Source organism: Megalopta genalis, chromosome 7, assembly GCF_051020955.1.
Source record: "Megalopta genalis isolate 19385.01 chromosome 7, iyMegGena1_principal, whole genome shotgun sequence".
NCBI lineage: Eukaryota > Metazoa > Arthropoda > Insecta > Hymenoptera > Halictidae > Megalopta > Megalopta genalis.
The window spans coordinates 14,161,927-14,177,182 of record NC_135019.1 but is presented as its reverse complement, the minus strand read 5'-3'; the positions used below and the strand labels follow the sequence as shown (position 1 = coordinate 14,177,182).

The 15,256-nt window shown below is 49.5% G+C and overlaps 1 protein-coding gene across 1 annotated transcript in view; it reads right to left on the bottom strand.

Moving 5' to 3' along the window:
- The window catches only part of Unc-115a (actin binding LIM protein Uncoordinated 115a), a 37,364-nt gene extending 34,689 nt beyond the window's left edge, over positions 1–2,675 (bottom strand). Inside the window, exon 1 of the mRNA XM_033473046.2 lies at positions 2,482–2,675. Within this exon, the coding sequence (XP_033328937.1) occupies positions 2,482–2,485 (4 nt within the window). The 5' untranslated portion in view covers positions 2,486–2,675. The remainder of the gene's footprint in view (positions 1–2,481) is intronic.
- Positions 2,676–15,256: the final 12,581 nt, after the last annotated feature.

Genomic DNA, 15,256 nt, shown 5'->3' with positions numbered 1-15,256 from the left:
ATCGGTTGCGCGAGCGACGCGTGCGTCCTCGGGCGAGCTAATTGCCGCAAGATTTCCAGTCGGGGCTCGTCTTCTCTCGTTAACGAGCGTCGCAGAAAGGCCGCAACAGAGAGTCCCGGTGCATTTCGCCGCACGAGATATTTTCCCTTCCGGTTAGCAGCGCAGCGTGAATCGAACGCGAGCGGGGGAGGGTGGTATATCGATCTGCAGCGGTTGCAGTTTCGCTGAAAGCCGGCGATGGAGTAGACGACACTCCGAGGGCGAGACCCTTGTGCCAAATGTATGTCAATATACAAGGGACGCGAAACAGAAAATCAATAGCATTTGTCGATCGGTGAATTATTTAGAGCGCAGCCGAAATGCACCCTCGCTCCGCTGAAATAACACGCCGCGATTCCGGGAAGCGCACAGTGGCACACCGTGGCCAAACCACTCGCGTTCTACTTTCATATTGGACTGTGCGCGCGGCAACAGCTGCGCCCCGTTCTACCGTTCGAAACACAGTTTACGAAAATTCCGGCTAGGTCGATCGGACGATTAGGCAAAAAACTCGAGTGGATCGACACAATTTCCCGCGGCACAGATAACGGAGAGCCGCTGATCGTACTCGAGCAAAGTCAATATCTCGAGTCTAATGGACGCATCTGCCGGCAACAGGAAATTAAGGACAGTTCATTAAACGTGTCGCCGTATTTGCGCACGCTTTCACCGAACGATGTTAATCGTATTTGCGGATGAATCAATCGTGTATCTATTGCTATCGGAGCACGGGTCTGTCTCGCTGGCCCTTGGTGCACAATCCGGGCGCAGTTGTCTCTCCCTATGGAAGAGAGAAAATCCTGCGCGGTTCGGTAGGATTATCTTCGTGGCAGGATGCAGCAGCGCTTACGTCGCCGCTCCTCGCAACGCTGCGTGCGTATTGAAGCGCGCACTCGACGCATCGTGCAAGGCACGGTGGTTGCGTGGGTAGAACGCATAATTGCACGGACAAATTTACGAGCGTGCCGTACGCAGATACCGTCCTGTAACTGCTGGTGCACGCAGCAGACGCGTTCGGCCATTGCCGATATTTCAGGCGATTAGAATATTGTGTCGCCTCATTGGGAACCGGTGATTATTTATGCGGCTTTGCGCGGATTTTCATTAGGCGGACATCAATTCGGTAAATTGTGTTTACTGAATCTTTCGATCGGTCACGATTGTTCCATTATATTTTAATGTAAATAAATCGTCTCGATGGTCAGTCGTATGCTAGAGGGGGGGGGGGGATCAAAGCGCGTCAGAATAGTCCTGCGAGTCAATACCTCGGATCGAAGGCCGACCAATAGCGGGACATTTAACGGAATGAAAGTTGAAAATGAGTAAAAAGGGTCCAGATTTATTATAAATAAAATTCCAGTGGGGTTGCTGCAGGGGGGCATGCTCGCCAACCTTACTGCATAGAAAAATCCCTCACCTTCTGACCTAAAGAGACGAACTCCCGTGACCCAACTGTTTGGTACAGAATTCCGAACGTTTCAACGAGCGCTAAATGGTTAGAAAAAAAAAACAATAACGGTCATTTGACAGAAATGAAAAGTGAGGCAAGGAGGCCTATATGCATAGGACTATGGGGGAGGGGCTGAGATCTCGTGACCAAGCAACACTTCCACGCCGGTGGAACGTCTCTAAAAAGGTGGAATCGACGTTCGCGTTCTAGCCACGCGGGTAGAACGTTACGCAACCGAGTATGACACGCTGAAAAGCCGAGAGGAGGATGCACTTGCTTCCGTTTTCGCGTTTCGAATCGATGTAACCCGGCGCGGAGGTATAGGCGAGAGAAAGGAAGCGGGGACAGGTTGTAGAGCAGAGGTGCGAGCACACGGAGCACAACAGAGGGGTTTTTCCTCGGCGTTGGTTTGTCAAAGGTGGCGAGCCTAGGGCGAGGAGGAGATCGAAGTTGACGCAGAGCGCTCGGTAGAATGCAGGTCAGGCTCGAGCAGCGCGGAAAACAAAATCGAGAGGAAAAACAGCCGGCGCCGAGGTATACTAAACGTGTCCGGCTCTCTCGGGGCTAGGAAACGTCAAACCGATGGATCCATCTATTTATAGAGGCCCCAGAGTCGGTTTAGCGGGTTACGATCTTCGCGGAAAACATTCGGCGTGCACGAGGGAAGAGGGAACGGCATCCCGTGAAAATCGGGCGGAAACCGCGCACGATACAGGGGCGTACCCCACGCACACCCACACGACGGCAGCGGTCGCACGGACACGCTCTCTCGTACTTTTCGATTCTTTGACGAGAGGATGATGAGAATGAGAATGAGAAAGCACACGGGGCACGCGCGCGCGCGCGTCCGCACGGACACGTACTCCGCACGCACACGCGCGCACACGTACACGTCGGTACGCTCGCAGCGATGAAGAACGAAGCCACCGATGGGAAGAGAGAGATAGGGAACCTAGCCGGCATTCGCCACTTGGTTTCCGCCTTTTACTCACCCATCTTTACGGCCGTGTGCCAGCTACGCTGCTTCCCGATCACGGTTCGTCGCAGACGATGAGTTACACGATCATATTACAGCACTGGCCACGAGTTAAATCGGCACGCGCGCAGGGTTTCACTTAGGAAATCACGGGGAACGCAAGAGACCTCCTCACCACCGAACGCTCGACGTCCGACATTGTAGTGGCGAGCGAGCGCTCACACGCGCATGCGCGACCGTCCGCCCACTGACGCGCCAACTCTTCGAATTGCCCCGAGCCCACTTACCAAAGAATTTCGTGACAACGATCGTATTCGTGATTTTTATCGGTGCACATTGTACGCTTTGGTTACACTGTGTATTCGTGAGAATTTGCATGGCTTACTTTGCTTATTTTAAAAGGTTTTCAGATCGATTAATTGCTGCGATCGCCGACGGTGGCGTTGCAAGCGAGACACCAACGGGACGGCCCTGGCCCCCGCCATTAGCCGTGCCAAGTGTGAAGCGGGGAGCTTTGACTGCTTCGAGTTTCTTTGGATTTGTGAATTAATTACTTCCGAGTCTCAGGCAGTGTAATTATGATTTTATGTAAATTACTCAGTCTTGAATGTGAGAAGCAGCGTGAATGGAAGCAACAATTCGTGGGAAGTTGAAACGATAAGTCGATGTTGACGAAACTGGTTATCTATTGCGGCGCGGATCTGAAATGGTAAGTATGCATTATAAAGTTAATTTGCTAATATTATATATTGTAGTATGTAAAGTGTCGCGTTGAATTCATCGACTCGTTGTCATTTGAATTTATTAGAGTATAATGTAAGAATGTTGGAAATTTTTGAATGCTGATTAATGTCGAGGGTTACAAGATTAAAAAATGGCGGCAATTCCGAAATGTCACGTACAAGCATTCGAACAGAATATTCTCTTGTCACAAACGTCTTTGTTGCTTCACTTTCTAGGTTATTAGCAGTCCGTTACAATGTTAAGGTACAATCGTTATCGTTAGGATATTTTTTAGCGTTTGTTATTTACGGTAGAAGCTGTAGTTTAATTGCAGCTTAGAATTGACGTGCAACCGTGCGCGGGTAAGTTGCGCAGGAACATATGCAGGAAAGTTGCACGCGAACAATTTAAGCGATACAGTTCCTGCTTTACGATATTTTAGAATGTTTATTAAGTTAGTAAAGTGCCTGGGTACTGCAAATCTGTTTCACTTATTCAATAAAAGTGAAACGTCAAATATTCTGAAAGAATCTTTTGTTTCACATAGTACTAGATTAATTGTAAGATAGAAATTTCTGTCTAAAAAGAAAATTATTTTAAAGAATTTTAGGATAAATTTCTGAGAGAAAATTATTTTGATCATTTCATGTGTGCATTAGAGTGTAGTTTTATAGCGTTCAAACTGTGCAACTGTCGATAATGTAGATTACAATATGATGTACCACAGATAAAACAGAAAAGGAACTTACAGAATAATCCTCAGGCGACTCTAAGCTTTTCGTTTATGTTCATTTTCGATTAAACACGATTTTACTACTTAAATCATAGATCATTAAACTCCTTGAACACTATAAATATTCACAGTCTCGATTTCTTACCATGATATCAATTTTAATTAAAAGTTCGACATTTATATAAAAACTAACGTTAAAATCAATAGAATTGTTGCTAATCTCGGTTATTGTTCAGCAAATTCATGTAAATTCACTTTCTCACTGTACGTTTCCACGGAGGTAACAAATTTACTATCTTTCATCGCCAGATGGCGCCATCGCATGGTTGTTCAGCCCGATCGAACTGCGTAATCACCATTTTTCAATTAGACAAGTAATCGAACTCATCCCGGCTTCGCAAACAATTTTCCTGCTCGTTATAACGACGATATAACGCACTTAATATCCTAATTACAGAAAATACCAATATTTCAGCACGCTATCCAGCTGCAATCTCGTTTTTGCTGGCTATCGCTTCACGGGCCGCGGCAAAGTCCTAACTGTAGTTTTCCCTATAACATTAATCACGCAAGTTTTTTTTACGGTGGATACGTAAATAGAATGTGTCGGCCGCGACAGGATAGCAACTGCGTTATTTCTCGCTTCATTACTCGCTAATTTGTAATTTCTGATGATTGCGTGTCTCTTCGTCTACACGGCGAATCACGTACCGAAGAAGTTGAACGTCATTCGGCACTGTAATTCGGTACACAACGCGAATGAAACATTATCCTTCGTTAGGCTTCCATCCGAGATCGATTCGTCGCTCATCGAACCGTTTACGTACGACATCGGTCGTTTCTCGAGATTCATCGTGATCACTGACTTTCCCAGACACTTCGTCGCTTTTCCATCGTCAACCGAGAAGAAAAAACGCGTAGTTCCGGTCGCGGAACGCGGTCGTTCTTAGCGCCTGGTCTTCTTGTTTCTTACAAATTCACGGAAACGCGGAGTTCAAGAAAGGGAACCGTAGATATCCGCGAGCGCATTAAACGGAGTCGCTCCGACGAACCGTAAAATTAGGTAGCATCGTTATCGAAACATCGAACAGGAGTAATGAAGACCCGAGGCAGATCAGGCTGGGCCACATGCAACTCCGATGGCACCGATAAATGCCAGTCGTGAATTTCTCTCCGGTTCGAATAATTGCTCGGGACCGTCGCTGATTGACTCGTTTCGGCATGAAACCGGCCGCTAACAGCCGTCAATCGGAGCCCCGATCTCTTTTAATCGCTCATCACAAAATCGCAATCTCGCTCGCATAGTACATCGACGAGAAGAAGCGACAGCGTTTATGCTACGAGATGCCAGACAAAGTTAGCGGCCGCAATTTCGACATTTCGACTCGCGCACGCGAAATTAGCTTTCCGCGGTGTCGGCGGCGTCGCCATTATCGTTCGCGGAGAGATCGAAGGCGGCTGAATTTATTCGGGGCATGCAACTCGGTCAGAGCATACGATCGGCTTGGCCTATAGCGAAAGACCGCCTAAAACGCGATACCGGTTCCACCGTCTTCGGATCTTGATGCCAGGTCACCTGGGCGATCGCTCGCAATCTAAATTCAAAGATGACGAGATCGCGATGCGTCTTCGTTAATTCTCGCCGAGATAGGGGATCACGACATCCTCCCCGACGAGAACGTAGCGCGACGGTGCAGCAGCGGCGGCGGCGGCGCAGCGTCGGTGCAGCGACGGGGGAGTAATGGAGGATGGTTAAAAAGACGGCGATTAGTCAAGCGAAATCGTCCATCACGTCTGAACATACGAGGAACACATGCGGTCTAGCCTCTGCCGCACCTCTCGAAATAGAGGGAGAACCGAAAGTGCAGAGTTCTTTTTCGGCTAACCGCCTACTTAATTAAAACAACATTAAGCCGACCGGCTTACGCCGCTCTTCATCGAGCGTGCAGCGAACAGACGAACCGCGAAACACCAGAGAGAAGACGACGACGCGGCGCGACGGTGGTAGGAGGAACCGAAACGCGACGCGCTCGGGACGCACACAAGACGAGACGCGGCGAGATGCTGCGTCGTAGAGCTGTTAAATCTCGGCTGTAACTGTTGCCGGTTGCGCGGCTCCCGCGCCGCCTCATAAACTACGTTCCTTATTAAATTATGTGCGTTTGGACGTCCGTTCTTGCCCGAGCGTTGCTTGCCCTCCCCAGTCTTGGGCCTGACCGTTTGCCCTCGGCCACCGATCGGCAAGCTCGGAATAGCCGGACCTGCTAATTTCGAGCGATCCTCTATGATCTATCCTGGGCAGGCAGGTGCAACTCCGTCTCTCGAAATACCTACAATTCCTAATTCTAGAATCTACTGCTCTAAGCATGAGAACGAATTGCTCCGCGCATAGAGCACTGCTCCGTTGGGAGCTGGGGCAACTAAACCACGCCCCCTCGGCGCAATTTGCATAAAGAGGGGGCAAGATGGATGATGGCCTTCTGTTGCTACTTCTCGCATTGCGGAATACAGATACCGTTGTGATCATGAGATTCCCTAATCCAGGCATGGCTTGGATTACCACTTAGGGCCATTGACCTGCGAACAATCGGACCACGCCCATAACGGAGCAGTCTGCTTGGAGAGCGAGCGTATGCATCCTTTGCAAGCTGATCTTTCTACTTTGTATCCAACAAAGTCTCCGTCCACTAGATTGTACATCTCCTTACTTGCTCGGCTTAGTTATCTTATCCGTGGAATCGCGTCTGACAGCGATCCGCCAGGATTTCGGATTAGGATCGGTAGATGATTAAACGTGAACGACGGCTCCGTTGTTCCGCCGCGCCGGGATAATTACAGCATGAAGAACGTCGCGGGCTCGGGGAGATCTATTTGGACAGCCTAGCCGTATGGATCCTCCTGTCGTTTGTTCGCGCTCGCTTGACAGACTGAAATATGTCCACGTGATCGAGAAAGTTTATCCCAGTAAAAATCGGAGTTTATATCAACGTGACTATGGCAACTGGGCAGGAGGTAATGGCCGTCAAGCGAGAAACAGCGGGTTGTCAGCGCAAGCCAACCAATTAAGTGCCGATGAACAAATCACGAGAGCCTCCGCATCCGTCAGTCGCGATGGCGACCTATCGAGCCATTAAATGGCGCGATTCGAACGCGCGACAGCCGCGTCCTTATCGGTCACGAGCTTTTTGCAGCGTTCCCGCGAGACCGGCGCCATCAACGCCGATTTCCTAGTCTCTAACCTTTGGATACCGCGAACGAGTCGATTCTCCAGGCCCGCAGAATCATTCCTTCTTCTATTTAATTCAATTAAATTCGACGAGATCGGAGTGCGAGCGAGCGTGCGCGCGCGCGGACGCGGATTTAAGCCAAGAATAATTCGAAGTAGACACGCGCGGCGCATCCAAAGTGGAAACACGCGAGCACGCGCTAGCCAATTAAGTGCGATGCTGAAGACGAAAGGGTGAGAAATGACCGTGACACTTAGCGGTCTTAAGTAGCAAGATTTAGAGGCGACAGGTGCCCCGATAGCATCCATGGCGCGGGGTACCCTCGCTCGTTTTCCATCGACCCTGCGAGGGAAAAACACTGGCAGCCGACTGCTACCGTCTTTAACGCGTGCTAGAACGTACCCGCATATTGTCGGCTCCCTAATTGAATAAAACAATGCACTTTTTTTTTTGTGCGGTAAGACGTCGAGCTGTTGCAAAAGATCGAGAGATTTTTCATCAGAAATAAACCCGCGTATAATGTGTTAATAATAAGCGTTTGACGCAGCGCCAACTGTCTCGCGTTACGCTTCTTCAAGCAAATTGCCACGAAAGCTGTCGCGAAACGAACGCGGAACGAACCGCAAAATTTTCACCGGGCTTAAACGAGACTCGTTAACTATTACAAGCTGCTTCCCGGCGGAGGGAAGATGCACTGTGATAGGGGGTCGCGGGAGCCGTCGATGAGGAACGTAAAAGAAAATTAGTATGTAAATGCCCACAAGTTTACGGTTTAGCTGACAGCAGCATTTGTAATAATATGTGGTATCGAGCCGAGAAACAACGGCGGAAAGAAATAAGGGGGAATGGCCGATGGGGGCTGTGTTTCGTCGAGTTCTTGCGGAACTTCCTTCGTTGAAACGAAGCGCGAGACAGGTTTCATGAATAAAAGAGACCCGCGTCTACTTTGCAGTAATGTAGTGTGCGCATCGGTGCAATGGCACGGCTCTCCTCGTGGCGACCGACGCGGATCGATTTTGCAATTAGCGAAAGCTTTGGACTTTCCAAAATAGAGGACGGTCCGTTTAAAACGGAGATCGAGCGACGAATTTTCTCAGACGCTATCCGTACAGTTGAAGAACGAAGTGCACGAAGATCGTAGTTCGCGAGATGCAGTCCCAAGAATTACAAAAATAAAAATTACGTATCGTCGCGGAGTGTATTTAGCGTACTGTTAAGGGGCTCAGCGAAGCGTAGCTCCTTGAGGAACTCGTGGCGCGTTCATTCTTGCCGGGGACATAATGGCCGGCGCACTTTGTGTCCCGATAAGTTCTTAAAGGAACCAGTAATTGCCGTTCCGTGGGCTCCGTTGAATGCGCGAAAATTATGGGAACCTTTCCGAGGGCTCCTCGTCCCATTACGCGAATCGCCTGCGCCATTGTTGGCCGAACGGGATTAATCGTCTCACCGGCAACACGCCGCAAAACTTGAAACGGATCGAAATTACCGGCCGCACACGACGACTGTCCGAGGCTCGTTAATTTATGCGAAATGCTTCATTCTGGGGAAACGCGAGCGTGTTCGTGCTATCTACCCCAGACATCGGGCGGCTCGCGTTTCGCAACGAGATCCCAGAACGCGAGTTGCGAACGTGTTTAATTGGCCGCTGCGCTCGGTTCAAGTTCGAATCTAGGGGCGTTGATGGATCTAAGATGGTGGTATCGGGAGATCCGATGGGAATATCCAAATTTGGCCGAAATTTATCGCACGAATTCAAGCCATGAATTCCAGAATAGCATACCAAGTTCGCCTTTCTTAACACTGCACGAGTTGCCCACTGTTTCCTGCTTGGTCAGGTTCATCTAGCACGATTTGAAACAATGCGAAAATATTGTGCCGAATAATGTTCACAGAAAAAGTCAAGATTAAATTGATAACGAAACAATAAAGATAAATCTTGAATGTTGTTGAATTTGTGCCGTTTTGGAATTATTTGATCTCGTTCGGATATTTCGGAATCGTTAGATAATCGAGAGAGATAATCGTGATTCGATTTCACTGGATTTTCGAATTTTGCCTCTTTACGAGTTATTTTCGAGTTCGGTGCTCGCATGCTGGCCAGCCGCCATTATCGCGAGAGGAAAATTCCGAATGTTGCGGTCACTCGTCTCCTCCCATTTTCGGTTTTCTTTTTATTAAAGAGTGATCAGCTGCGTCTGTCAGGTGTTCCGGCAAAGGAGCGGATATCAATTACCGGTCCTTATTTCCTCCAATGGATCGCTAGCACAATTCCTCCCTTATAATTCCGGAGGTTTTCAATTTGGTTTGGCTGCGCTGGTGTCGTAACTAATGGAGGCCAGCCCGAAACTCAGCTAAACATCGGTTCTAACTTGTTGCTCTCCCGTTTCTTTTCGAATGCTTCTGCACAAAGAGATCGCATGACTGCCGCCATTATACCTATGGCCACCGACTGATTTCTTTATGCTAGCAAGTAAGTACATACCTCGTACCATTAACCGGACAATTTGAAACACGTATTTGGCGGATACGAATCTCTCGATCTTCTAACGTCTCGATTCAGCCGCCGTGAAATGAAATTAGACGCAAAGAGTTACGATCCATAAGTATAAACGTTCAACATTAGAGATCGTATTTTCATTCGAAACGGGGGGGGGGGCGGGGAGGGGGGAGACTCTAATGTTTATCCGTGACTTATGACGTTGAAGCTCTGTGTCGTTCGGTCTGCTAAATTTCAATTTTCCCATTAACCGGTGTCCCGGGAGAAATTGCTTGCGGTAAAAATCAATTGAACCGACACGGCACGGCACAGCGCGGCGCGGCGCAGCGCGGAGCGTTCAACGGCGACGTGTTCATTTGCAATTGTTTAGCGTTTATCCACGGTTTCGTAGAAACCTACGACACACGCTGGCACCGTCATTCTTCGGCGCGGAATGGCGTGGAGAGGCGAGGCGGGTACGTGAATGGCGCATTACCCGCGAACGGTAGTGACACCTGAACAGTAATAATCGTATACAAACGGCAGTTCATTTTATAGTTTGTTGAGTCGTCCTGCGGTGCGGGTTTAACGCGGCCCGAGACGCGTCCATTATTTTTCTCGTCCATTCGTATGCGCATGTTTATTGGCCAGTAAAAAGATTGATGCGTCGCGCCACTGACGCTCTTTCGGAAGTTGCCGAGCAAACTATACCTCGTGGAACACTATTCTCTGTCCTCCGCTCTTTCTTCGAATATCGTTCCCCTTGAAAAAAAAAATTCGCTTGCACGCCGATCGTGGAACAAACATTGTGCATATTATATTTATCGAGTTCGGAAACTAAACGCTAGTTTATTATCCGTTTTATTAGCTCGATACTTGGTCTATCTCGCACACGCTCTCCCGTTTATACCGGGGCCCGGCGTATAGTTGTCCGATAATCGTAGGGAAACCGGGATAGTAAAATAGCTACCGTGAAACGATAGAGCCTTTACATCGCCGATAATGAAATGGAATAATTGTTCACCTTGGGGCTGCATTGCGAAATCATGCTTCGAAGGAGATACGCGTACCGTGACGCCGCGCGCCATTTACGACGGAGAAAAAAACCGGCGGATTAGAATTCGGTTTTTCTAGGCGAACGGTGAAACATGCGGGAACAAAAAGTCTCCTCGACGAAGGGTTTAAACACATTGTTAAAACTCTACTTAGTGTAACTTTTATGCATCCGGCTCGCAGTGGGGGACACGCCCCCGCTTCCTGGTGCGCATACATCGGCACACACCACTCTCTTCTCTCTCTACTCCTTCTCCTCTCTCTCTCTCTCTCTCTCTCTCTCTCTCTCTCTCTTTCTTCGTCGAGCCACTAAACGGCAGGAATCGAATTTTATATGGAGATTGCCGTTGTTCCCGGGAACACTAAAGAGTTAAGGGCCTCTTAAAATGACTGTCGTTTGTCCGTAAGAGAGGCAGCATCAGCCTCTCCCTCTCCCTCTCCCCCTCTCTCTTTCTCTCTCTCTCTCTCTTTCTCTCTCTCTGGCAACCTCCCTCGTTCTTTCTGTGCCGTGTCGGAGGGTAGCTGCTACTATTATTATTATTATTGTTATTATTATTATTATTATTACAAAGAGGCGTCCGAGTGGCATAAATAAATCGTAAATCAAGCCGACGTCATAAACGTCGAAACGCTTCGAGACAGTTCGGAGCCGTACGATCGCCGCACAATGGCGCCGCAATTTTGCAATTTGAACGCTTATAACACCTCAACCCTCGCCCTTGGCGTACGCCCACCGAGTGTTCAGGTGCTGTACCAACGGATCTCACCATCGTCTACACTCCCTTGCATTTCTTTTTTTATTCCTTTTCTTCTTCATCGTCCCGCTGATGTACCGCGGCCAGCTTGCGCAGAATCGATTTCGCGGATTTGAATGTCCCTGTTCATTCCTGCCACCAATCGCCTTTCCATACATTTCAGTAACATCTCGAGGATAATACATGTATATGTGATTACACTTTGGACGTCACGACGTGACCTTAATTTTTTGGCATTATCGTTGCTCGCAACGTGCTTAATGGCTTCATTGTCTCTTCGGAATTACTGGCTTCGTTCAAGTTTTGCTTAAGTTCGGTTCGACGAGAAAACCATGGCGAACAGAATTGTATAAATCGCGTCTTCATCGGTGCGAATACTTATTGCGAAGCGTTTGTCATTTTGTCCACGTTTAATCGTTTGAAACGGCAACTGCTTTGAACTGTATAATTTGCAAATGACGCTGTAATGCTTGCTTCAAAGCATTCTCTGCTCCGTTTCTATATACCTCAATTGTTGAAAATGTTGTCAACGATACGAGACTTCCAAATCGTATTTTCCAATAAAGCGCGGCATATTGTTAAGGTGGTCCAGTTTGAAAGTCGTTTGTACCACGTGAAAATCTCATCGAACCATAAAGTCGGCGTAATCAGATTCGCCGGAGGAAACTCGACGGGCAATCGGTCGAAAGGGGAGCGGGACTTTCGTTTCTCTTTTCGTCCCCATCAATAATTCCCGCCGGGCAGCGTTTAAACGACACCAAGATGGCGACCGGGACCGAGACTGCACACGAACTTGTTGCCGAAGTGCTGCATCATTATTTATTAGACACAGTGTCGTGTAGGCAGCACAGCGCCAATTATTTCCTGCGTTCGTGGGGGCTGCCTTTTTACCATCGATCCTGTCTCGCTCGGAGTCCTTCCGCGCTGTCTTCGGCAGCCGAGAGACAAAAACGTTTAACGAAGTCGTTCCGATCGAACGATTTCATCGCGGCGACCGTCGTTTTTTCCTTTCGCCTCTGCCCCGGCTGCAATTAGAATAACCTGGGATGCGGTTTCGGTGTCGGAGATTTGTTTAGAACATCGGCGAATTAGTTGGTGCCTCGATTAAAACCCCGCTCTCTGTTCTCAGCTGGAAGCTCTGCGTCATCGACGTATTCGATCGGATCGAACACTCTTCGCGTTTTAACGTTTGTTTCTTTAACCGTTCGAGTCCCAAGCAGCGCGACCGCGCTGTTCGGATCTTGTATCGCGGTCAAACTTTAGTGACGCACGTACATCGCATAGCTGCTTTTTTTCATTTTTTTTTCTTTTTCTTTTGTTCGTCAATCTTGACGAGCGCTATCGCGCCGCTTGGCTCTCTTCGCGATCAATTAAGACAAGCGCTATTACGCTGTTCGCCACTTTTCGACCGTGTTTTCTGAACAATCCCTGGGACTCAAACGGATCAAGTCGATTTACACGCTTCGTTCTACGGACGACGCGCTAGACGCCGCGTTTCGACCTTCGCGAAACAGTTTCATTCGAGCCGGATACGATTCGAAAATGGCGACGCGGGTTCGATACACGACTTAAATGCGGTCGCCTCGCGTCCAATGCCATTTTTTACGAATTTCCCCGGGCGATGCTATTAGAGGATAAGCGTTTCCAGACCGTATCTTTCCCTTGGACGCGGCCGAATGACGCAACCCGATAAACAAGGACTAATTGCGGGGGAGCGGGTAACAGGGTAAGATAGAGCAAGAACGATCGAGGGAGTGGGAGCCAGGGTAGGTGGGTCGGTTGTCCAAGTTCGAAAATAAGAGCAGATCCGCTCGAGGGTGCAATTAATCACGCCGGAAAGAGAGGCTGCCTTCCGGGGTTTTATTAACCAATTACCCGGGCCGCGGCGTATTTGATGCTCCGAATAAATAGCCGGCAAACAGCGACGGGAATTCATTAGCGGATCATTGGGCCACCGGTGCCAACTTAATCATTCCTTCTTGGTACTTAAACCGTGGAACATTCGAATCGGACGCGAGCACTGGACAGCGAGACCTATGGAAATCCTGTTGCTGGTCTAATGGATCTTCGATCTTCGTTGCAGCGCCTTAATTATTGCTCTCATTACGGCCCGATGATTTGTGGGTCTAGATTAGGGATTAGTCGTGCCGGAGCTACTTAGTGCCGCGTCACGTTGCATTACGATCAGTTCATGAACTTGCATCGAATTGCAGGTGTCTTTACCGCAAGCTTACAAGTCGCGATCGATCGAACGATAGATCTTCTCGCGGGACACGGTGGCATCGGTAGTCGATGGTCGAGTATTTTCGCCGACGAGTAAAAGAGCGAATCCCTCGGGAACGGTTGGAACAGGAAGCGGAATCCATATCTGTCGCGCGGACCAGCGTCTGGACGCGTTGTTTCGAGGTTTCTCGGCCCGCTCGTCGCGGTTCCACGAGAAACGAGCTCGCCGCGCCGCGCCGGTATTGTTGCTCGCTGGCCAGGCCGCCGCGCCGGAAAAAGAGAAGAAGACGTCAAAGAGGATGCAGCGAGGATATATAGAGAATAGGATATTGCAGTTTAGAGGAGCGCGCGCAGTGTGCGGTTTAGTAACGCGTAGCGTGTGGCGTGCATACCACCGTGGTTGTATGTCTCGTCTGGTCGCTTTGCTCTCTCTCCCCCGCAGCCGGCGGTCTCGCTCTATCGTTGGCGGAGGTACCAGCGGCGGCACCCTTTGATCTCCCTGGCCACGCCCCCATTTTTCATTTTTTCACTCCTTAAAAGGCAGATGGACAAAGTGTATTGTAAAGTGGGCAGCGCGCCCGAGAAGACAGTCAGCGAAGGAGAAGAAGAAGAAGAAGAAGAAGAAGTAGAAGAAGAAGAGGAGGAGGAGGAGGAGGAGGAGGATAAGCTTCGGGATGAGGAGAAGTAGCAGAAGAAGAAGAAGGACGAAAGAGAGGAGAAGATGGAAAGGTTGATCTAGGGAAAGATGGAAAAGGAGAGACGAACGGGGAAGAAGAAGCTCACGTGGAGGAGATAGAGACGAGAAACGGCGAGAAAAAGAGAAAGAGGAGCACGCTACGCTGGAGGTGAGGCTGCTGGCTTCGTGTCCAGTTACAATTATTAAGGACTCTTCTCCGGCTTGAGTCCAGAGCCCAGAGCCGAGAGAAGAGAGCAGAGAGAAGAGAGCCAAGAGACGGGAGAAGGAGGCAAGAATCGGGCGAATGCTTCGCTAATTATCCGATCCCCGCGTCTCGGGGCTAATGGGCCGAGCCGGAGAGACCGAGAGCCAACGAGGAGGAGAGTGGGACGCCCGGTCACCGGCAATATCCAATTGATCATCCGACAAACCCCGCTGATGAACGAGGAACTTCCTATCCCATCACGCTCATCCTCCGCAAAACCTGCTCGCCCCGATACGCCGTCGATATCCGACTCGCTCAACTTCAGTCACCGTGGTTCCCTTCGCACACGCGTGTGCGATTATCGCGCCTTCAACGGGACAACAATCCATCCGATGCCAACTCTGGACCAAACGCCTCGTGTTTGCGCACGTCAGCCTGCCTTTTCAATTTTCCCTTTTATCACCCACTCGTCGAAGACACTGTGACTGATCGGCACCCATTCTGCTTTCTTCAGACCATTCCTTGGTTAGGGACGCGGCAGCGATCACCGGAATGGGGGTGGCGCGTTTTCCCGAGCACTCCTTGTCAGAGAGACGTTGCAGAACCTGGCGCAGGTGTCTCAATCGATTCCGTCGCTGACGAGTCGTCGATGACCGGGAGTTCAGGGGACGACGGGGGAATCGATTGGTCGTAGCGGCGACTGCGACTAATTGTCTCCCG